Source organism: Sminthopsis crassicaudata, chromosome 4, assembly GCF_048593235.1.
Source record: "Sminthopsis crassicaudata isolate SCR6 chromosome 4, ASM4859323v1, whole genome shotgun sequence".
NCBI lineage: Eukaryota > Metazoa > Chordata > Mammalia > Dasyuromorphia > Dasyuridae > Sminthopsis > Sminthopsis crassicaudata.
Window position 1 is genome coordinate 59650995 of NC_133620.1, and position 24281 is coordinate 59675275.

Sequence of the window (24281 nt, forward strand, 5' to 3'; positions counted from 1 at the left end):
GTTAAATGAGACAAAAATAAATATAAATAAATGTTAAATGAGACAAAAATAAATATAAATAAATGTTAAATGAGACAAAAATAAATATAAATAAATGTTAAATGAGACAAAAGCCCTCAAGGAGTTTTGAATCTAATTGGGGAGACAGCAGGAAAACAAATAAAAGCAACATATATGTAGGACCGATAGGAGATAATTATCTGACGGAAGGCACTGGACTTGAGGAATTATGGGAAAATGTGCCTATAAAAGATGGGATTTTATTCAGAATTTGAAGGAATTGAAGGGAGGAGTGTCCTGCAAATCTACAGTTGGTGGTCGCTATTTTTCAGCCCTGGCTCCCCATCCACGGAGGTTCAAGGCTTCCGGAAGCCGATTTCTTTGGGTATAAACTCAAGAAAAAGCTAGCAGAGAGCTGGCGCTCCCCATAGGAATTGACAGTACAAGCCCCGCCCTCAGCCCGGCAGCTGTCAATCACTTACTTAACCGGCCCGCCCTAAACTGCCGAAGGAGAGGAAAAGGCGGAGGAGCCAATGAGATGCCGGAAAAGGAACATATCTAGCCAATGAGAATCCAGGTTGGTCTGGCTAACCGACCAATCGCGACGTGGCGAACCCGGAAGGAGTTGCAAGATTCTAAAATCGAGTTCTGAGAAAGTGCGGCCGGGATGGGGGAGGGAGGCTTGGAGCATGTGGGTCCCGGGAGGTCAGTGATCTGGGCTTAGTCTCCGGTTCGCGGTCGCTCTTCGTGGGAAGAGAGAATCCAGAGGCGAAGGAGACCTTTGGGAAAAGACAGTTCCCCCAGCTTTCCTTGCACGGGCCTGAGGTCAGCCTCCGGGCGCCATCGGAGAAGCGCGGGTCCTCGGCCACGCAGGTGGCCGGCCCGGGAACATGAATCTACTGCCCAAAAGCTCCAGGGAGTTCGGCTCTGTGGATTACTGGGAGAAGTTCTTTCAGCAGCGGGGGAAGAAAACGTTCGAGTGGTACGGGAGCTACCTGGATCTGTGCGGGGTGCTGCACAAATACATCAAGGCCAAGGACAAGGTAGGGGAGGGGCCGCCCCTTCACCTCACCCCCGCGCGCGCGCCTCCCCCCCATTCTCCCCGCCCCGGGGCGCCCGCCTGCAGCCAGACCCAGCTCCCGCCGCGCCGCGTACCCGCTGGGAGCCCTCTCCGCGCACTTTCTCCCAGGGCCTAGGCCTTAGGCCTGGTGTTTGCTATTTCCTGGGGAATTATTGGGGGAGGGGAAAGAGGGGGAATCCCGCCGCTTTTCTGCTTAATTCCTGGGAGCCCGGGAAGTAGAGACTGAGGGGCCCTCGGGAGTCATGTACGGGGCCTCCTATGAGACTGGGGGCTTCCCCAGGTAGACTTCACCACGTAGGTGCCAAATAAATGCTTGTTCACCTTTCCCTCAAGTATTGAACACAGCTTCTGGTCCCTAGTAGGTGTTAAATAAATGCTTGTTCACCTTCCCCTCAAGTATTGAACACAGCTTCTGGTACCTAGTAGGTGCTCAATAAATGCTTGTTTACCCTTCTCCTCAAGTATTGAACACAGCTTCTGGTACCTAGTAGGTGCTCAATAAATGCTTGTTCATCCTCCTCCAGTATTTAACACAGCTTCAGGTATCTAGTAGGTGCTGAATAAATGCTTGTTCACCCTTCTCAAGTATTTAACACAGCTTCAGGTATCTAGTAGGTGCTGAATAAATGCTTGTTCACCTTCCCCTCAAGTATTGAACACAGCTTCTGGTACCTAGTAGGTGCTGAGTAATTTATAACCATGTAATTGATTGAGTTGATTGTCTCCTTTCATTAGATGTTGAGCTTCTTGAGAGCAGGCATTGGGCTGTCTTTTGCCATTCTTTTGCACCCTTAGCACAGAACCTGGCACCTGATAGGTGCTTTCCTTCATTCTTTGCACATAATGGCACAAAGTAGGTGCTTAATTAATGTTTCTTGATCAACTTGCTCCAGCCCCTTCATTTTGCTCCTCAATAGTGTGATAGCTTCCAACCAGGATCCTAAGGTCTAGAGGAGAAATTGTCCCCAAGTAGGGATGAATGGGAAGGAACCTAGAAAGGAGGGTGGAGTCACGAGATCCCTGGAGTCTGGAAGACCTGAGTTTGGGTGTGATCTCAGATTTAATAGCTGTGTGTTCCTTGGCCAGCCACCTAATGCCTGCTTGCCTCAGTTTCCTTATCTGTAAAATTGGGATAACAATAACATCTACCTCCCTGGGTTATTGTATGGATCAAATGACGTAATATAATTGTGTTTCTGTTCCCTGGAAGTAAGCTCTAGTTTTTAACTGTACAGACAAGATAAAGCTCTGTTAACTTAAGAACCCTTACACATTTTCTTCTCATGATGCCAGAGCAGTTTGTCCTTCTCCTTGCTAACTTGCAAAGGTTTCCCCTTGGTAGGTGTTTTCTCAGAAGAGCCCTCTTTTTTGCCTTTTCTAGGTGCTGGTGGTTGGATGTGGTAACTCAGAGTTGAGCGAACAGCTTTATGATGTGGGTTACCCAGATATTGTGAACATTGACATCAGTGAGGTGGTCATCAAGCAGATGAAAGAACGAAATGCTAGCAAGCGGCCCCAGATGAGTTTCCTGCAGATGGACATGACGAAGATGGAGTTCCCTGATGCCTCCTTTCAGGTAGTGTTGGACAAAGGCACCCTGGATGCGGTTCTGACAGATGAGGAAGAGAAAACACTAGAAAAGGTGGACAGAATGCTGGCAGAGGTGGCCCGGGTGCTGCAGGTGGGAGGCCGATATCTGTGCATCTCCCTGGCTCAAGCTCACATCTTGAAGAAAATTGTGGGCTATTTCTCCAGGGAAGGGTGGATGGTAAGGGTGCACCAAGTGACCAGCAGCCAGAACCAGACATCAGAAATAGAGCCACAGTTTTCCCTGCCTGTTTTTGCTTTCATCATGACCAAATTCAGGCCAGTTTCTGGCTCTGCCCTTCAGATCCTTGAGCTGTGTGCTCAGGAGCAAGGCAAACCTGTCCGGCTGGAGAACACTGAGCGGCTGGCAGAAGCCGTGCGAGAGCGGCAGCGGTATGCCTGGTTGAGGAGCCAGCTAAACCGAAAAACTGGGCCAGGGAGTGTGTCCCTGGATTTATGTGATGGGAGCAGCGGGCAGCCACGCTACACCCTGCATGTTGTGGACACCCCCACTGTGAAGCTGTCCAGAGACAATCATTTTGCCATTTTCATCAGTGAGTTGAGATCCTTTCCTATTGTTCCTAATTGGGTTGGTTTTCAAAAAAGTGGGGCTTGGGTTGTTGGGGATATGTATGAAAATTGGTTACTTTTACAATAAAGTAGGGTCGAAACAGTCAGTTCAGCATAGACTCAGGCCAGATCATGAGGTTCTCTAGGCCCTTTAGTCAGAGGTGGAAGTGTGGCTTATTCTCTTTGGATCCTAGAATGCCATGTAAGCCATCTTCCTTATTCTACAGATGAGGAAACTGAGGCCTGCAAAGATTGATTGGCTTGCTCTAGATCAAACCAGGAGTAAGCATCAGAAGGAAAGGCCTTGTAAAGATGGAAAGCTCCAGTCCCTTACATTTTCTTTCTTTATTTGAAAACAGTAGCCCTGCATTCATTCATTGTTATCAGGCTTTTATGAAGTATTTAATGAAGCTGAGTAAATAATAATAATAGCTCTCATTTCTGTAGCACTTTAAGGTTTTCAGGGCACTTAGCAAGCATCTCATTTTATCTTTACAAGAACACTGAGAAGTTATCCCTATTTTAAAGAAGAAGACCAGGAAGCTAAGTCACTGCCAGGCCCACCCTGCTAAAAAGTGCCTGAAGCTGGATTTGTAATTAGGTCTTCCTGATTCTAAGCCCAGTGCTCCATTTATTGTACCTCCTGACTTACATTCATTCATTTTGTTGTTATGACAAATAATTGTTGAACACTTAATGAAGCACAATAAATAGCTACAAACTACTACAAAGGAAAGAATGCTGGACTTGAAGCAAGAGAACCTGGATTCAAATTCTTGTCCTGCCATTTGCCTCGGAGTGACCTTCAGCAAGGTCACTGAATCTCTGGGCTTCACTTCCTCATCTGTGAGTTGAAGATATTGGACGAAAGTTCTGAGGCCCCTTCCATCCAGACAGAGCTCTCATGCACCAGGCTAAGATGCTCTGGGTAGAGGCAGTGTCTCTTTCTTCAGGAAACTTCTCTTCTGAAGGAAGATCAGACCCGTGTGTCCAACAATAGAATGATAATAATTCACATAATAACAATTTACATAATGCCTGTTAAGGTTTGCTGAGTGTTTTCTTCACTGAAGCCCTGTGAGGTAAGTAGCAAAGCCTTCTCAGAGTTGGGATTTGAACCCAGGTTTTCTACCTCTTCATTCTGTGAAGGAACCTCATTCCATCATTGTACAATCTTGCCAACAGAGAGGTTCAAACCAGGGTCCTAAGGTCAAAAGAAGAGATTGTCTCCATCTGGGGATGAATGGGAATGGACCTGGAAGTAGAATCTGACAAATAAGTAGGATTTTGATGCAGGAGTGGAGTAAGGAAAATTCTAGTGAGAAGGACCTGTGGGCTTTTGCTCTTGGTGAGTAATTGAGTTTGAGTTTAATCTAAACATGAGGTATGTATAGGAAGATAACAGCAACTGACATTTATCTGGTGCTTACTTTTACATTACATTCTACTAGGTATAAGACTAGTAAGAATGTGATAAGCCACCAGCTCTGACCATTTGAGATAAAAAACCATAACAATCAGTTATGATGCACAAGATTACATTAGAGCTAAGTGCAAGTTAGAAAGCAAATTGTTGTGGGAAATCTGGGGGTAAATAGGGTTCTTGTAACAAAGGATTTTTTAAATACAAAGAAAATAAAAAGTTTTACTTTTAAATAAAAAGGAAAACTAATCAATTAATTTAAAAAAAAATTCCAAGCAGTGTTCTACCAGTGGGCCATGTTTAGCTTTTATAATGTTGGTTTTGATTATTTTGTGGTTGTTCTTTTAATTTTTTTGCTCTATGTGTGTTATTTTCCAGGCTTTTAATTTCCTTTTGTATAGGTTCTTCTTTGAATTCTTCATAATTGTTGTTTCTCACAGCATGTAGTTAATATTCTATTAAGTTCATGTGCCAAAGTTTGTTTAACTGTTCCCTAATCAGTGGGTATTTACTTTGTTTCCAGTTCTTTGCCATCATAGAAAGTTCTATCATATGTACATTTAGGGTGTACCCCAAAGTTTTAACTTAAATAGTTTAAAAGCTTTAATGGTTTAAAACTGCTCTGAAACTTTGGGGATACCCTGTATGTTGGTGTATAGGGAGCCTTTCTTTTTGTGGTACCATATTTAGTGGAACTTTGAAGTGTGTCTATTTTGGTCACTTTGTTTTTATAATAACAAATTGCTTAACAAAGTGGTATCTACACATGTAGCACTATCAACAAGGTCCCTTCAACATTGATTATTCCCTTCATATTTTTGCCAGTTTTCTGGGTATGAAGTAGAACCTAAGAGATTTTTATTAGTAGTAATTTGGATCATTCTTTGAAATTATTTGTATGACTTTGTTCTTTTGTTTTTCTTCCTCACTGTAGACTGTTACTTCTCATTTTACTTTGCTGGATCTTCATCTAGGTCACTTTCTCTTGATTGTGGTTGCTTCCCCAGATTCTGTTCTGAGTTTTCTCACTTTTCTATGGTATCTCACTTTTGATATCTAATGGTATCTGTTTAGTTGCCTTGGGTTCTATTATCGCTATTCATAAGGTTTCCAGATCTGTAGAGCCAGTTTGGGCCTCCCTCTTGAATATCCTGTAGGGATCTCAAACTCAATATATTCCCACATAGAATTCATCTTTCCCCTTAAAATGATTCTTTTTCCAAACTTCCTTATTATTCTTGGAGGCGCTACCATTTTATCTCAGGATCTCAAACTAAGTTTCAGCTTTGACTTCTTACTCCCTTTTACCCCAATATACAATCAGTTAAAAAATCTTGTTTCTTTTTCTACAATCACTCTTGGATCTGTTCCCTCTTCTTTCACATTACTTAGCATCAGCTTTTCCAGAAGTATTGTAGGAGCCTCTTTATTTTAGTCTCTCTGATTCATCTCTCCCTACAACAATCCATCCTCCATATAGCAATCTAAGTGATTTTCCTAAGGCTCAAGTTCTGACCATATCACCTCTCTATTTAATAAACTCTAGTGGCTCTCACCACACAGATCCAATATAAATGATTCTGATTAAAACTACAAATACTATCCATTAGTATCCTCCATAAATTCCATGGTGCAGTCCCACTGGCTTACTTGTTTCTCACAGGATGCACCATCTTTTTCTTCACACCTTTGTGGTGGCTGTCCCTCCTTATCTCTGCCCCTTAGAATTTCTGGCTTCCTTCAAGACTTAACTCAAATTCTGCTTTTGGCAAGGAGAACTTCCTATGTATTAATGTCTTCTCCTTGTCGTTGATCTTTCATCTATTACATCTATCCATTATGTATTTGCTATATATCCCTGTTAATTATAAGCTGTCTCTCTCATTAAGATGTATGTTCCTTAAGAACAGACTTTCATTTTCAACTTTGTATCCTCCCCACCACTTAGCCTTATATCAAGAACATAATACATGCTTAATAAATACTTATGATCAACAGATTGCTAATAACCTTCAGTTCTTTTTTTGAATACCATTTCTATCCTTTGACCATTTTTCTTTTGGGAAATAGCTTTGTGTCATGTATTTTTATTAGTTGCTTATATACTTTGGATGCCATATTTTATGCAGAGATTTTTTTTCCTAGTTGACCATTTCCTTCTTTTCCTATTAACATTATTTTTATGTGTACAAAAGCATTTTGATTCATGGAACTGAAATGATTTGTTTTATTTTTTTCTAACTATCTCTATTCCTTATTTGCTTTAGGCTTTGCTTCTTAGCCATGGCTATAAAAATTCCCTGATCTGGATCTTTCCCAGTTATTTTATATGATCTTTATGATGTTTAATTTCCAGGTCAAAATATTGGCATAATGCTATTTTGTGACAAGATTGCTTTTTTATTATCCAAAAAGTTCTTGTTGAAAAGGGGGTTCTTTTCTTATTTGGGTTTTAAACACTTAGGTAAGCCTTTAGTAAGCAAGCAAAGGGAGGGATGGTATTCCTAACATACAAAGAATAGTGAGTGAATGTGTGGACCTATGAGAACATAAGATTTAATTGGGTTTAGTTACTAGTGTGAGATTATGCCAGGTGCATGAGTGGTCAAGGCACCAGAGCCACCAATCCTAATGTAGACTGGTTTGGGGCCCTGTATACCAGAGAAGTAGTTGCCATTCCTCTGCCCCAACCCCTGCCCCCTCTTTTGGTGTAGCTTAAAATTTTGTCCTGGTTCAGAAGTGGGGGACAGCAGCAGAGTTTCTTAGGCCGCATTGCTTCTCAAGACAGGTTCCATTTTGGGCCATGGCTTTGGGGGTACTCCTTGGTCCCAGGTGTAAACGTTGTCCCTGGTACCCCTAACATGGAGCCTTTTCTTACAGTTCCCCAGGGCCGAGAGACAGAGTGGCTGTTTGGCATGGAGGAAGGTCGGAAGCAGCTGGCAGCCAGTGCGGGCTTCAGGCGACTGATCACAGTGGCCCTGCACAGGGACCAGCAGTACCAAGGCATGGACAGCATCCAGGCCGAGCTGTCAGGGAAAGTCATGGAGCTGGCACCGCCAGGGCTGCCAGCCCAGCAGCAGGTAATGTTGCTGCCACAGCCCGGAGGCCCAGAGAGGGGCCCTTCCCTTCCCTTGGGAGAGTGTACCGCCTCATCGAGATTCACACAGCGCCTCCCTCTGTCTTCTTAGGTGATGCTCTGGCAGCGTGACAGGAGAGGGGAGCATGTCATCAGGGCATGTGGGTCCAAGCCCAGCCTTTGCCTCTGACTGCCTGTGTGACCTTGGGCAAGTCATTGAGGTTCAAGTTACTTTGACCCCCAATTTCTGTGTTTTCCAGTTGAGAGGATTGGATTAGGTAATCCTTGAGGCCCTTTCTAGCTTTACATCCACATAACATCCCATGGTCCAATTTTTACATTAGTCAGCCCCTTCTATTTTTTATTTTCTATTCTTTTTCTGAAATTTTTGGCCACTTCCACCCAAGGGTAGGAAGGGATTTACGCAAAACTCAGCTCAGGCATATTTACTTCAGGTTAGTATTTCTGAATTTATTGGGGAAATCTTGACCATTGGTCATAATTAGGGTTTGAGCATTTTTGTGCCATCCTGGCCCATCTTCACTATGAGTAATGGATGAATATAGAGGCAAGGATTTGTGTCTCTACATCACCAGTGGGAAAGCTGGGACACAGTAAGTGGCAAATCGAGAAATAGAATCTAGGTATCCAGACATCTGGTCTGTTACTCTGCTTTGTAGACTGTCTTGTTTCAAAAAACAGCTCATTTGTCTTTCTTGGCGAGACCTTGGGATTAGGTCTTTTAGTTGCCAATTAGGAATTCTTCCTGGGAAGCTCCGGATGTGTGGTTAGAGCATGGCTTTTTCTTACTGGATAGCAACACAAATCGAGGGGTCATTTGGTAGATTATTTTTTTAAGTTGCTAAAGAAGAACATTTTTTATAAATGAAAAGGAAAAAAAGAAGATTATGAACGAAGTCCTGCATCTTCATTATATAGCTTGCATTTCTTTTCAGAATTAGATAATTGATTGTACACATTAGTTTCAAAGCTGTCCTACTTGTCCTTGCCTTCCTAATCCTTTCTTTAAAAAATCATTTATTTATTTATTTATTTTATTTAAATTTTTAAAAAATTTTATAATTATAAATTTTTTTTATGACAGTATATATGCATGAGTAATTTTTAAAAAAATAACATTATCCCTTGTATTCATTTTTCCAAATTTTCCCCTCCCTCTCTCTACTCCCTCCCCCGGATGAAGGCAATCCCATACATTTTATGTGTTACAGTATAACCTAGATACAATATATGTGTGTAAATCCCATTTTCTTGTTGCACATTAAGAATTGGATTCTGAAGGTATAAGTAACCTGAGTAGATAGACAGTAGTGCTAACAATTTACATTCATTTCCCAGTGTTCCTTCTCTGTGTGTAGTTGTTTCTGTCCATCATTGATCAACTGGAAGTGAGTTGGATCTTCTTTATGTTGAAGATATCCACTTCCATCAGAATATATCTTCATACAGTATTGTTGTTGAAATGTATAATGATCTTCTGATTCTGCTCATTTCACTCAGCATCAGTTCATGTAAGTCTCTCCAAACATTTCTGAATTGATCCTGCTGGTCATTTCTTATAGAGCAATAATATTCCATAATATTCATATCCATAATTTGCCCAACCATTCTCCAATTGATGGACATCCATTCATTTTCCAGTTTCTAGCCACTACAAAAAGAGCTGCCACAAACATTCTGGCACATATAGGTCCCTTTCCCCTCCTCAGTATTTCTTTGGGATATAAGCCCAATAGCAGCAATGCTGGATCAAAGGGTATGCGCAGTTTGATAACTTTTTGCTTGCCTTCCTAATCCTGTGTCTGATCTCTTCTGTTCAGTTTTTTAAAAGCTAAAATAACCCTCTTTTCTTCTTTCCCCCTTCCTCCCTCTCTTCTGCCATTTTTATTCTCTGCTGTCTCAAATCCTCTGAAACTCAGTTTAAAAAACATAACAAAGCTTTGTAACGAATAAGCATAGTTAAATAAAACAGGTCTTCACTTTGGCTATAGTCAAAAATGTATGTCTCATTCTCTATCTTGTGTTTATCGATAAACTCCTTTTGTCAAGAGATGGGAAATGTGCTTTGTCCATGGCATTGATCAGATGGCTGTCTTTCAAAACTATTTGCATCTACAATGTTGATATTATATACATTGGTCTCCTAATTCCAATCACTTTACTAGGCATCACTTCAGATTTCCCTGAAACTGTCTCAGTCACTTCTTATGGCACAATAGTATTCCATTCTATTCATATACTATGAGTAGTTTGGCTGTTTCTCAGTTGATAGGCATCCTCTTAATTTGTGGTTTTTTGTCACTGAAAAAAAGAGATGCCGTAAATATTTTATATATGTGGGACCTTTTCTTCATTCTTTGATTTTTTTGGGTTTTAGGCCTAGTTGTAGGTAGCTATGTTGCATAATAGGAAGAATACCTGGACCTAGAAATAGGAAGATCTCTGTTCAAATTCTGCCTTGGACACTTCATATCACTTAAACCTTAATCTACTTTAGTTCACACATCTGTAAAAAGGGGATAATAGCATGTACATACCAGACTTGTGAAGATAATGAGATACTCTTTGTAAAGTACTTTGCAAAACTTAAGTCATTATAAATAATAGCTTTTCAGGATGCTTTCTAATTTTCCAAAATCCAAATCTAAACTAGATTCCAATTTTTCTGAAGGTTGTTGTCGAATAATTATTCTTTAGCCCAGTAGCTAAAATCTTTGAGTTTATTAAACACTAGGCTACCAAGATCAGTCAGTCAACATTTGGAAAGTGTCTATAATATACCATACACTGTTCTAAGCTCTGGAGATACAAAGGAAGGCAGAAGATAGTCCCTTATCTCAAGGAACTTACCATCAAGTGCGTGGAGAAAAGCAAGCAAATATGTACAGAGCAAATAACATAGAATGGACTTGGAATGCCAGAGGATGTTCTGTTTGGACCTAGAGGGGATAGGGAGCCATGACATGATTGGACTGTAGGAAAATCACCTTGGTGGCTGAACAGGCCAAGAGGATCCAAGAGGATGAGCTAGAGTAGGAGAGACTTGAGCAGGCAGACCCCCCGCCCCCCAGCAGGCTATTGCAGTAATCCAGATGTGAAGTGCTGAGGGCTGCATCAAGGTGTTCAGTAAGAGGAGAAAAGGGATACATTCAGACTGTATTAAGAAGGCAAAATCAGGAGACCTTGGCAATAAGTTAGATGTGGGGGGGTTAGGGGTAGTGAGGATGAATGGCATCTTGGTTGCGAGCCTTTGGGATGGAGAGGACATTGTGCTTTCACCAGTCGTTTGGGAGTATGGAAGGGTAGGGTTTGGGAAGAAGGACGCCAAGTGCAGTCTTGGAACATTGAGTTTCTGAAGCATGACCTGCAGTTAGAGGTGTCCTACAGACACCTGGAGATATGAGATGGAGGTTTGGGGCTGGATAAGTAAGTTTGAAAATCATCAGCCTACCAATGATAACTAAATCAATGGGAGCTGATGAGATTGCCAAGTGAAGTGGGGTAGAGGGAGAAGAGAAAAGGGACCTGGGTAGAGCCCTCTCAGATACCACTGATAGCTGGCACAGCCTGGAGGAAGATCCAGCAAAGGAGATGGAGAAAAGAGGGAGAATGGGGATGCTGGAACCCGGAGAGAAGAGGGTCTAGTGGAGGAGAGAGTGATCGAAAGTGTTAAAGGAACACCCAAAGGTGGTTGTCCCCAAGCTCCTGGTGCTTGGGAGAGGGGATGGGGATGAGGGGATTGGAAGGTGATCAGACACTCAGGTTTATTGAAGAGAATTGCCACACTGGGCTGTGAAATGACTGGAGAGGAGGATGAGAGGAGTGGAGAGGCAGGCCGTGCAGCGGCTGTTATGGTGGGTCAGAGGCCCACCCCACATTGGCAGCAGGGTCAGGAGGAAAGATGGAAGATTGGCTATGTAGTATGAACTCCCTGGCTTGAGGTGAGGGGTGAAGGTAGAGATGGAGAATTCTGTTTTGATCCATGTCAGTAGGACATCCATTTGTAGATGTACAATGAGCAGCTGGTGATGAGAGACTGCAGTTCAGGAGAGAGGTCAGGGCTGGATGGAACGCTCTTCAGAGTATTTGCATAAAGATGAGTTGATTCCATTGAAGCTGATTAGATGAACACATGAAATGGAATAGAGGGAGAAGAGAAATGGACACAGGACCAGCATAGGGAGGGGAGACAGGGAGCACTAGCTAATGGGGGATGTAGGAATTAAAGAGGAGGGGGAGACATGGGTTGAATTTGTGGGTAGCCAGGGAGCTCCTGGTAGATTAGGAGAGGTTGAAGAGAAGTGAAAAAATGAGGATGTTGGACCCTGGATGTTTTATTCACAGAAACTCACATAGACTTATCCTGAAGAATCTTGGAGTTTGAGTCATGGAGGCTGGGGGTGTTTTTGCATTTTTTTTTTTTTTTTTTAATTTACAAAAATTTTTTTTTTTACTCTGGCACTTAAATATAATAACTTTCTTTAGTTTGTCAAGTGGCAAGACAGATAACTTACATGTATATGTGTATGTGTGTATATCTGGGTATATTTAATATATGTGTGTATTTAATTTTTGCCAACACAGAGTTGAACACAACTGAAATGATTGAACAACCACAAGCTTGTTTAAAGCTCAGCTCTTATCACTCTTCTTTCATGACATTTTTTTCCTGCAACTGTTACTTTCTCTGGCTGTCTCCCTGGCTTTCTCCTGATATCTTAAGGGAACTAGTGGAGTAGTCTATCTTTCTTCCTGTCATCCTTTATTCCTAGTATGGAACCATCCTGTCAGATATACATCATCAATTGATGAGGAAACAAATACTAATCACTGAGAGGGGTAGCAGAAGTTTCCTAAAGGGGGTACGTATGAGGAACCTTAAAGGAGGCTGTGGATTCTAAGGCCATGATTTGAAGTGGAAGTACATATATTCCAGGTATAGTGGCCGAGATAAAATAAGGAATTCAGGGAATAACAAAGTAGGTGAGTGACTGAAGGAGTGTAATATATATTAAAAGCCTGAAAACAATCAGCTGGACCAGCCAGATTGGGAAAGGCTTTAAATGCCAAGATGGGTTTGTATTTTCTTCTAAAGTCAAGAAGCAGTCCCTTGATTATGGGGGGGAAAAACCCAAAAGTTGTACTTTAGGAATATAATTTTGGCAAGAGAAATTGGAATTGAGGAGTCCAATTACGAACTTTTTACTGTAATATAGGTGAGAGGTGATGATCCCTAAAGTTGACACTATTAGTTATGTGAGTAGAGAAGATTACACCAATTCTCAATTCTACCACTATTGTAATAATGTGTTTACTAATAATGTTTCTCCATGATAATATCTCCAAAAATAGTTTTATTTCTCCATAATCCTGCTAACATTGAATCTAACCATTAAATTCTCTTAGGCAAATTAATAGTCTTATACCATATTTTCCTCTACTCTCTCTCCCCTTTCATCATTCTCACATGTACATACAAAAAGTGTATACTGTCTCTCTGACTTTTGTGGTAACTTGGTCTTGTGAAGTGCCTTAATTTCTTTACCTGTTTTACTTTCAGGTGCCTTTCTTGTCTGTTGGTGGGGACATTGGGGTCCGGACCATTCAGCACCGAGACTGTAGTTCCTTGAGTGGTGACTATGTCATTGAGGATGTTCAGGGGAATGACAAGCGCTACTTCCGACGTCTGATCTTTCTCAGCAACAGGAATGTGGTGCAGTCAGAAGCCAGGCTGCTGACTGATACACCTAATAGAGGTAGGAGTCCCATAGTCAGGATGGTGGGATGGGGGTGGGCACAGCATGCCTGTGGTTGTGGGATGGATTGAGAGGGTTGGGAGTGAATCTGTAGCATAGAACAAAAAGTAATATTTCAAGGTGGGGGCTGATTAATTTCCTCTCAGTACTTCTTTGCTCTGACCTTTAGCAAAGGACTTCTTAGTCATAATGAAAAGCAGGGCTATTAGTTCACAAAAAAAGAAAGAAAACTGCTTCATTTTTTTTTCTGGATAATTAGTCATTTTATCAATAATAAATAAAATAAATAGCAGTGGGCTCATGGGCCCATGGAAAAGTGAGTATTCCAGAGGGTGGAACTGACTGATTGATTAACAAGTATTTAGAGGAAATTAATGTTACAATGTTTCTCCTCCAGGTGACTTATCATCTCACTGATCTCTTGTAACTTATTTCCCTTTTTTATTCCTCCCCCCATCTACATTTTATTAACCTCCAATTTCAGAATTGTAGAATTGGAAGAGATGATTGAGGTCACCTATTCTGTTGCTCTAATGCAGGATATTATTTTATAACACCTACCTCCTCTGCTTAAATACTTCATACAATAGGTAGCTTATTCTTTCAGTGTCAGTTGTTTTGTAATAATCCCAGAAATGGAATTTAGTGACTTGATTTCTTAATCAAAAAAGTCTTCTTTTTGCTATAGCACACAGACTGGGTCATCCAAGAGGACTTTTTTGGGGAAAAAAAATATAAAAACTGTTGTTCTGATGTAAGGATGCTTGTGACAAGTCTTGGGCTTTCACCCAGTCCACTTTCAAATATAGTTTTCACACCTCCTTTGTGGCCATTTGATAGCTTCCCCAGAAGCAGTCTCTCCCTTTTAGTGTAGTTGAAACATTCTCCTTATGGTTCAGTTTTAGGTCTCAGGAGACAATTGTTTTTAAAAAATCTTAGTTGAAAAACAAAACCACAAAAAGAACATCTTTCCTTTTAGAGCTTTTCAGCTTTTTCTCTTCAGCCAAGTCACTGGACTCGGAATTATTCCCATTTGACCACCTCTGAAATGAGGTAAAGGAAGCTGCTCCTTCCTGACTCACAGAGACCTTGTTGAGGACATGGGAACGTGATCCCAGCCTGAGAAGGGAAGTACACAGACTGGCAATTGTGTCATCTGGTTTCTGATCCTGTAACTGCCTGTACCTGCCAGTACTGTGTCTAGTAGGCAGAGTCCTTGTGTAATGGTGCAGAGACTCTTCTGCAGTTGGGAGCAGTGAGGCTGCACAGCAAATGGAGCCTGGGCCTGACATTGGCAAGAGTCTTTTTTTCATGGGTTCAAATCTGTCCTCAGATACTTCCTAGCTGCCTGTCTGCCTCAGTTTCCTTATGTGTGAAATGAGCTGGAGAAGGAAACAATAACCCATTCCAGTGCCTCTGATGAGGGAACCCCCAGTGGGTCATGAAGAATTGTTCATGACTGAAATGGTTGAACAAGGAGGGGGACAAACTGACATTTTGTAGACCCCAGCAGTCACTATTTGCTGGGGTGCCTCGATTGTCCCAAGCCAGCCTTTGGCTTTAGTGGAGGAGCTCCCCAACCGGTTTTCCCTGAGAATCGTTCATGAATTGCTGGGTTTCCTTTCTTCTCCAAGAGAAGTTTCCCAAAGCAGACCTTCGACCATCTGTATGGTCCTGTCTCTTTGTTGAACTGCAGCCATCTCTTTTTTTGGTTTTCTCAAGCTGAATTTCCCGTAGGCATCAAAAACTCAGCATGTTTGAAACAGCACTCCCCTCTCTTCTCATCCCTGCCCCTCCTGACCTCTCCCTTACTGTCAAGGGTCCCACATCTTCTGGATTGTCAAGGCCCACAGTCCGTGCCATCTTTGATTCTCCCCTCTCACTTACTCATGTGTCTGTTCCTTAGCCCCGAATCATCATTTCTGCCTTGGCTGTATTTCTTGCCTTGGACTCACTTCTCGGGACTTCTTGAGGAGCCTCCTCCTTGGTCTTGGACTTCAGGTCTCCCCTCCCTTGGCTGCTGGTGTAGGGCCAGCCATGTGCCCCCCTGCTCCAGAGGCTCCCTCTTAGTTATTACCAAGATCAAATATAAACTCTGTCATCTAAAGCACTTTCCTGCCTCATCTGATCCTGCTATGTTGGCCCCTGTGCTGTTCCACCCTAATGTTTAGCTCTTTGTTTCCCTAGTTTCATTCAAGATACAGCTCAGGTCCCACTTTCCTCAGGAGGCCTTTCCCAGGCCTCTAGCTGCTAATGCTTTTCCTTTTCAGATGATCTTTCTGTAGTCTGTATGTGTCTTCATATGTTGTCTCCCATTAGAGGGCTGGTTTTTGCCTTTCTTTGCTGTCTCTCCACTTGCCTGGCAGGTAGTGAGTACTCGGTAAAAGTTTGTTGACTGACTGTCACTCTTATGTCTTAGCCCAAAAGAAGAGGAAAAAGGATAAGAAGAAACTCCGGCCAGCGGATGCTCCAGAGAACCCTCCTGCGAGTCAGCCCATTGACAAGGGTTTTCTGTGCTGTGAACACCACAAGGCCATGATTGCTGGGCTTGCCTTGCTGAAAAACCCAGAGATGCTCCCAGGTGAGAAGCAGAGACCCATGAAAACGTATTTGTAGAGGGAATAGCCAGGTGAAGCTCCTTCTAGGGAGAGGAGCAGGTTTTCCATTGTGGAAGCCTTGGATTCAAGGCTTGCTTTTGACACATTCTGTCTTGTGATCGTAGGCAAGTCGCTTAATACAGAGGGGCCCAGAGAGCTCTCCAAAAAACAAAAGTTAGAGAGAAGTTGTTGATTCTTATCAATGGAGGGAGTTTCCCTACTAGGGTTTATCCATGCCACTGACATCACAGTTTCAGATCCTTTATCCCTATAAATATTTGCACATTTTGTTAACCAGCATGTTGCTATCTGGGCACAGTTTTAGCACATAGTGAGTGATTAAGGATGTACATAAACTAGTGGATAGCCCACAGGTCAGTGGATAGAAGAGCACATTGGACTTAGTCAGGAAGTTTCAACATATATCACCACTACTACAGAAGCACCAAACATCTGAATTCCTTGGCTGGGAGAATCCATGGTCACAGCTATTCAGTCTTTCATGGGAGCCATTGCTAGGCAAGCTGTACAGTGCTTCCTAGTCTGAATCCTTCAGTCCCTTTTCATTAAGGGTTTTTTTATAGGCTGAGAATAAAAAAGGCACTATGCTAAACATTCTTACTTGGTACATGACTCTTAAGACAGAGCAACCTCCAACTATCAGATGCGCCATCAATGACAAGAGGCCCACCAACGAGAATATTTGGGTGATTGTTTATTCCAGGAACTGACCAGGTTTCTGGGATAAACACACCATTGAAATAAAGGATACTCATTAATTAAGGCACCACAGAAGGATGACTGACCCTTCTTGTGTGCTTGCTTCCCTGGCATTCCATCAGAAAACTACAAGCTTGTTTTCATATTCTCAGCAAAAAAAGTTATGGAAAAGACACGGCCGAGACTTATTTAAGATTCCTTATTCACTAGAATTCCTTACAGCTTTCTAGCCGAGTGATCCTGGGCATGTCACTTAATCCTGTTTGCCTCGGGTTCCTCATACATAAAACTGAGCTGCAGAAGAAAATTTCTAAGAAAACCCCAAATGGGCTCATGAGGAGACTAAAAAAATGATTAAACCCAAAATACATAGGCTGCTATAATGAGTGTCTGGATAATTTTAATCTCAAATTTATATTACCCCAAAGTGTTTACATATATTAGTCATTTGTTTTTGAATTCCTATCTCTTTAGCTTACATTTTGAGCCCTTGAACATGGTAGCATTTCCTAAATGAGATCGATAATTATTCTTCAGCCTAGCTATCTACACAGGAAAACCTGAATGGATGGAGAATGCCTTTTGTCGGACTGTGAGATGCAGTGAATGGTCATCCCACAGAGCTGGTCCATCAGTTCTTCTAGACCTGGGTAGACATTGTGTGTGGATAGTGAGCTAGGCTAGATTGGAGCAGGAAGAAAGAAATGGCTGGGAAATTGTGCAGTGCTTTGTGGGATCAAGCTTCTCCATGAAGCAGAGGCCCATCCTACAGCATACTGGCCACAGAAGGCCACAGTCACTGGAGTTCAAACTAAGTGTTTCCCACAGTTACAGGGAAGTGTGCTGATCCTCAGAGTCTGACTTGTTCAAGTAGTCCGGGGAGCATTGGTGCTATCGGGGATGGGGGGGTCCCATGGTGGTTCTGTTTGGGGGGAGGGGCTGTGTGCCCTCTGTGATCAGCCAGTCCTGCTTCTCCCTTTGGGAGGGAACTCGGGCCATTACCAGGTGTCTGTTCTTGGGACAGATGGATTAAAGGGCCTGACCATAGCGATAGATGCCTGGAAGAGATGGGCTGGCACTGGCCAGAATGAGGATGATGCATTGGGATCCACAGGAGGAGGCCTGGAGTCAGGCTTCCCAGGGACATTTAGTCCACCACCTCGGGAGGACTTCTCGGGAGACTAGGAACAGGCAGGTTACCCAGGATGACAGGGTGAGGTGGGTTGCCATCTGCACCATGGAGGGGGTTCCCCACACACTGAGGAGATCACAAAGCCATCAACATATTGAGGTCCTGATGGTTTTTGTTTTCCAGTTGCTCTTTTAAGCAAAATAAATAAGTTTATATAAAGTCTTTTAAGTGATTCTGTCACCCTGAGACTTCCTGTGTGAGGATCTTTGTTAGAGTGATGTTTCTTTGTCTTACCTCAGAGGCCGCGCTATCCCTCCTGGTGGTTGGTTTGGGTGGCGGCAGTCTTCCCCTCTTCATCCACGATCACTTCTTGGAGTCTCACATCGATGCTGTGGAGATTGACCCCTCGATGCTGGAGGTGGCTACCCGCTGGTTTGGCTTCACCCAGAGTGACCGCATGAAAGTGCACATTGCCGATGGCCTGGACTACGTTACCAGCTTGGCCAGAGAAGGTAATGGCGCAGGAAAACTTGGAGCGGGATGCTGGGAGAGACCTCAAGCATTAACCTGCTAGGAAAAGTGTCATATCATTCATTCCGTGCTTGTGGGTTTCTATTTTGAGCCAGAGATGACCCCACCAACCGCAGCCCCCACAAATCTATATAGTGAAGTGAGTAGTTAGTCAGATGGGTGGGATATTCCTTGGGTAAATGACAAAGGAATAGGCCAGAGATAAAGCAAAACCATTAAGTTGGAATCCTATGAAGTGGAATTTGGTAGTTCCCAGAAAGGCAAGGCTCAGGTTCACCTTTGTGCTAGCAATGAAAAAAAAATCTTCATTACTGTGATAAAAAATATGTATGTGCATTTCTATACTCTCATTCCCTAGTGCTACCGGCACTGTTGGTTGACTCCTAGAATCTTAGAACTTTTTAAACAAAGCAAAGAGTATTTGTCTGGGTCATGGGTCTTTCTGCTGGAGAGCAGGATCTGATCTCCGAGGGATGAAAGGTACCCTCACTCTTTGGGTGGGAGTGCTCTGGTACATGCCATTTCTTTACTACATAGCCCTTATGCTCAGACATCCCTGAAGATGCAGTCACTGCTACCGGACATCACCCTTAGCTGCACATCAATGGGGCAAGTAAAAGGATTGGGTTGGAGGGATTTGTTTGGTTCTGGGGTGGTTGGAAATTATCTCACCTTTGGTCCCAAACTCAGCAAGGGGACATAGGGACTGGATCCATGATTTCTTTGGTTTAATGACTTTTTCTAGTAAGGATGTTCCCTCTACCAGTGGAGGTCAGCATCTTTTCATAGAGTTAGAGTCATTCATTCCTTTCCTTTTCCATTAACTTCTCAAGTCCTCCTCTGCTCACCTAATGACCTCTCTGGCTTCAAATCCCAATTAAAATCCAGCTTTCCACAGGAAGCTTTCTCCAGCCCCTCTAAATTTCATTGCCTTCCCTCTGTTAGTTATTAATAATTATTATCTTGTATAGACAATCAGTTCTCAACATTTGTATATTTAACTTTCACGACATCAAGTATTTATGTAATTTTATTAGTTTTTCACTTTCATGTTGGCAATCATGGCTAGTGCCAAATTTCTGTGCTAGTGTTGTCAAGTGAGTAGCCTGGTCCCCCTGCTCATGCTACTGGGCTTCTGATCTTCCTGCCAGTTTGGAGGCAATGGAAAAGGGAGGTTTAGACGTGACAGGTTCCCCTTTTGCTCTTTTTTACCTTGGGGTTTTCTGACATTACCTCTCTAGTTCCTCCCCATTTCATCCAGTGTTGCTTCTGTAATCCGGGGTTATTTCATGGTTACTGCGTTAAGACAAACACATATCACAATTAATGTTTTGTTATAAAGAACTGATAGCAGAAAAGTATGTTTTCAGCCCCCTCTAATGAAAGACTTCAGCTTTTGGTAGTCTCTCTAAACCGACTTCTTACTTCCCATAGATTGAGAGTATCAATATTTGCATTTTTGACTTTAACACTGTTTTCTGACTGTTTTTTCTGACAAAAGTTGAGTGTTGACTGAGATAAATAATTTGCTTATTTTTTTCCCCCATTAGACTGTAAGCTCCTTGGCAGGGCAGGAACTGATTTTTGCCCCTTTTTGTGTCTTCAGGTTTAGCATGGAGCCCAATACATAGTGGGCACATAATGAAGGTTTCTTGCTTGATAACAGTTGTTCAAGTAACCAAGTAGGGTGGATTGACTTGCATTTCAGAACATATGTAAAGATACTACATCCCTAAGCTAGTTGAGCATCTTTAAGTATAGATAGCTGTTCATTTATACATTATAGTCTCTTGCTGAGTACCTTTACCCAACAGTTTCAGTTGTATTGTGGTTAAATCATTTTCTACATGTATTTCTATGGGATGAAACATAAATTAGTGGATAGAGAGATGGATTTGGAGTTAGGATGATATAGGTTCAAGTCTCTTACACTCTAAGCTGGTTGTATAGTTTCTTAATGCCCTTCCCATTCCCATCCTCAGATAAGTTACTTATCTGTTAAAATTAGATATTGATCTACATTGGTTGAGTGAATGAACTCCTTACTTTCCCCTTTACTAGTGAAATAATGAAGTGAAATAATGATTGATGATGATAGCTAACATTATAACATCATACAGTGCTTTGTGGTTCTTAAGACATTTTCTTCTTACCTGACCACAACCCTTACCTGTGAGATAGATGTTATTATTTTCCAGATGAGGAAACTGAGGCAAAAAGAAGTTAAGTAACTAAAGCACTTAGAGTCACACAGTTCATAAGTGACTGTAGCTGGATTTGAATTCAGATCTTTCTACCTCCTGAGTGCTTTATCAACTACATCACCTCGTTGACTCTAAAATCATGGGCTTATTTCAATTTTTGCTACCATTTTTTCTTTTTTTAAAATTTTAATAGTATTTTATTTTTCCAAATACATGCAAAGATAGTTTTTTTAATTTAAATTTTTTTTTTCTTTTTGGCAAAGATAGTTTCAACATTCACTTTTGCAAAATCTTGTATTCCAAAATTTTTTCCTTTTCTCTCCTCCTCCTCCTTCAAGACATTAAGCAATTTGATATAAGTTAAACTTGTACAATTCTTCTAAACATATTTCCATGTCTGTCATGCTGTACCAAAAAAAAAAAAAAAAAAAGGGAAAAAACAAGCAAACAAACAATAATAACCAAAAAAGATGAAAATACTGTACTTTGATCCACATTCAGTCTCCACAGTTCTCTCTCTGGATGTGGATGGCACTTTCTATCACGTCTTTGGGAATTACTTTGAGTCCCCTCATTGTTGAAAAGAGCCTAGTCCCATCAAAGTTTATCATCACATAATCTTGTTCCATTGTACAATGTTCTCTTGGTTTTGCTCACTTCACTCTGCATCACTTCATGCAAGTCTTTCCATGATTTTCTAAAATCAGTCTGCTTATCATTTCTTATTGAATAATAATATTCCATTACTTTGTCATTTCCCAACTTATGGGCATCCATTCAGTTTACTTTTTTGCCATTCCAAAAAGGATATTTATAAAGATTTTTGCACATGTGGGCCCTTTTCCTTCTTTTATAATATCTTCGGGATTTGGACCCACTAGTGACAATGCTGGGTCAAAGGGTATGCACAATTTGATACACCTTTAGGCATAGTTCCAAATTGTTCTCTGGAATAGTTGGATCATTTTGCAACTCCACCAACAATGCATTTTCCTCATATCCCCTCCAACATTCATCATTTTCTTTTCCTGTCATCTTAGCCAGAGTGAAAAATGTGAAGTGTTACCTCAGAGTTATCTTAATTTATATTTCTCTAAAAAGTAGTGATTTAGAGCCTTTTTTTCATGTGATTAGAAATGGCTTTAATTTATTCATCTGAAATGTTCATATCCCTTGACCATTTGTCAATTGGGAAGTGGCTTGTATTCAATTTGAATCAATTCTTTATATATTTTAGAAATGAGGCCTTTATCAGAAACACTCTACCTGTAAAAGTTTTTTTTCCCCCCAGTTTTCTGCTTTCCTTTTTATGTTGGCTGCATTGATTTTGTTTGTGCAATATTTTAAAAATTTAATTAAAATTATCCATTTTGCATTTCATAATGTTCTCTAGTTCTTCTTTGGCCATAAATTTCTTTCTTCTCCACAAATCTCAGAGATAGACTATTCCTTGTTCTCCTAATTTGCTTATAGTGTCATCCTTTATGTTTAAATCATAAACCCATTTTGACTGGTGCCTAGATTCTACCATACTATTTTTTGGTTTTCCCCAGCAATTTTTGTCAAATAGTGGATTCTTATTCCAGAAACAGGAGTCTTTGGGTTTATGAAACACTATGTTACTATAAACTTTGATTATTGTATCTTGTGAACCTAACCTGTTCCACTAATCCGTTACTCTATTTCTTAGCCAGTACCCAATGGTTTTGGTGACTGCTGTTTGTATAGATTTAGGTCTGATATAGCTAGGCCACCTTCCTTTGCATTTTTTCCCCATTTATTACCTTGGAACTCTTGACCTTTTATTCTTCTATATGAATTTTTTTTCTAGCTCTATAAAATAATTTCTTGGCATTTTGGTTGGCATGACACTGAATAAGTAGACTAATTTAGGTAGAATTGTCATTTTTTTATTATGTTAGCTTGGCCTACCTATGAGTCCTTGGTTTTCTTCTAGTTGTTTAGATCTTACTTTATTTATATGAAAAGTGTTTTGTAATTGTGTTCATATAATCCCTCGTTTGTCTTGACAAATAGACTCCCAGATATTTTATATTGTCTACAGTTATTTTAAATGAGATTTCTCTTTCTCTCTCTCACTTCTGGGCTTACTTGATAACAAATAGGAATTCTGACAATGTATATTAGTTTATTTTCTATCCTAGACTTTGTTTAGAATGTATTCACATAGTCTATCTGTGGTAGGTATCTGTAACACCATCTCCTTCCCTGTGTGGTCTTTCCCTCTTATTACCTCCTCATCCTTCACCCGTTCCCCAGGTCAGATACAAAGAGTATTTGTTACAGGAATTCAAAGCATCTTCCAGTAGCTGAATGAGAGTTTCCATTAACTGTGGGCTGATCTTCTCTTCCCAGCACAGCCTCGCTATGATGTCATCATGTTTGACGTAGACAGCAAGGACCCCACAGTAGGAATGAGCTGTCCGCCCCCTGCCTTTGTGGACCATGATTTTCTGCAGAATGTCAAAAGGATCCTGACTCCGGAAGGTACGGGCAGTGGAGTGGGGGCAGGGGCCACAGACAGGGGCCTTCTCGCAGCCTGTGGAGGGGCCGTTCTTTTGCCGCTTGTCCCAATTAGTTCACTAGAGACACAACTAGACGTGGACTCGGGAAGAGCCAATTTCAGACCCAGTCTTGGACACTTTTACTTGCTGTGTGAGTCTGGCAGTTGCTTCACTGCTGCTGATTCCCTCATCTGTAAAATGGGGATAATAATATTGGCATTACCTCCCAGGGTTGTTGTTAAGATCAAATGAGATGCGCTCTCTCCCTGGGCTGAAATCCCTCTGCCCACTTTCTCTCTTCTCTTCCCTGAAGGTGTCTTCATTTTGAACTTGGTGTGTCGAGATTCAGGGCTCAAGGACTCGGTGCTGGCAGGACTCAAGAAAGTCTTCCCCCTGCTCTACGTGCGCCAGATTGAGGGCGAGGTTAATGAGATCCTATTCTGCCAGCTGCAGCCTGAGCACAGGGTGGCCACCCCTGAGCTCCTGGAGATGGCCCAGGCCCTGGAAAGGACACTTAGGAGACCAGGGAAGGGCTTTGATAGCACATACATCCTGGCAGACATGCTCAAGACCGTGAAGATTGTGTGACAAGCAACATAATGCGTCTTTGGGGACAGAAACAAAGAGAAAAATAACAAAAATAATTCAAAAGCCTCTTGTTTCTCTCTTGTCTTAATAGATTTACTTTCTCAGTTGGGACTTTGGCTTGCCCTGGGTCTAGGAAAACAAAAGAGGGCCTCTGCTTTTAGTATCACTTGCTGTTTGGGATCCTGCCTTGCAGAATTTCTCATTGAGCTTTCTTTCCTCCCTGGTTCTAGTTAATTCATAACAGAGGCTACAAACCCTGGATATTAGGGAAGCAGGACTCCAAGACCAGCATTTACTAAGTGCCTTAGGACCACGCGTGATTAGTTATACTTAATAGATTTTGGGTTCTGTCTAGTACAGCTTTAGGAAAATGCACCTTACTTTGTGTACACTGAACTAGGAGTGATGGAGATAGAAAGTTTTGGTAAGACTTTGTCTTTATCCTTTGTCTTCATGGAATTTATGATCTA

At 41.7% G+C, this 24281-nt stretch overlaps 1 protein-coding gene across 1 annotated transcript; it reads left to right on the top strand.

Annotated features, from left to right (window-relative positions):
* Positions 1 to 580: 580 nt before the first annotated feature.
* On the top strand, positions 581 to 23876 carry METTL13 (methyltransferase 13, eEF1A N-terminus and K55). Its single transcript, XM_074308347.1, has 8 exons — positions 581 to 1043; positions 2463 to 3222; positions 7542 to 7741; positions 13319 to 13514; positions 15934 to 16095; positions 18263 to 18475; positions 23075 to 23206; positions 23537 to 23876. The coding sequence occupies exons 1-8, from the start codon at positions 891 to 893 to the stop codon at positions 23809 to 23811; spliced, it is 2091 nt and encodes a 696-aa protein (XP_074164448.1). The 5' UTR covers positions 581 to 890; the 3' UTR covers positions 23812 to 23876.
* The last annotated feature ends 405 nt before the right edge of the window (positions 23877 to 24281 follow it).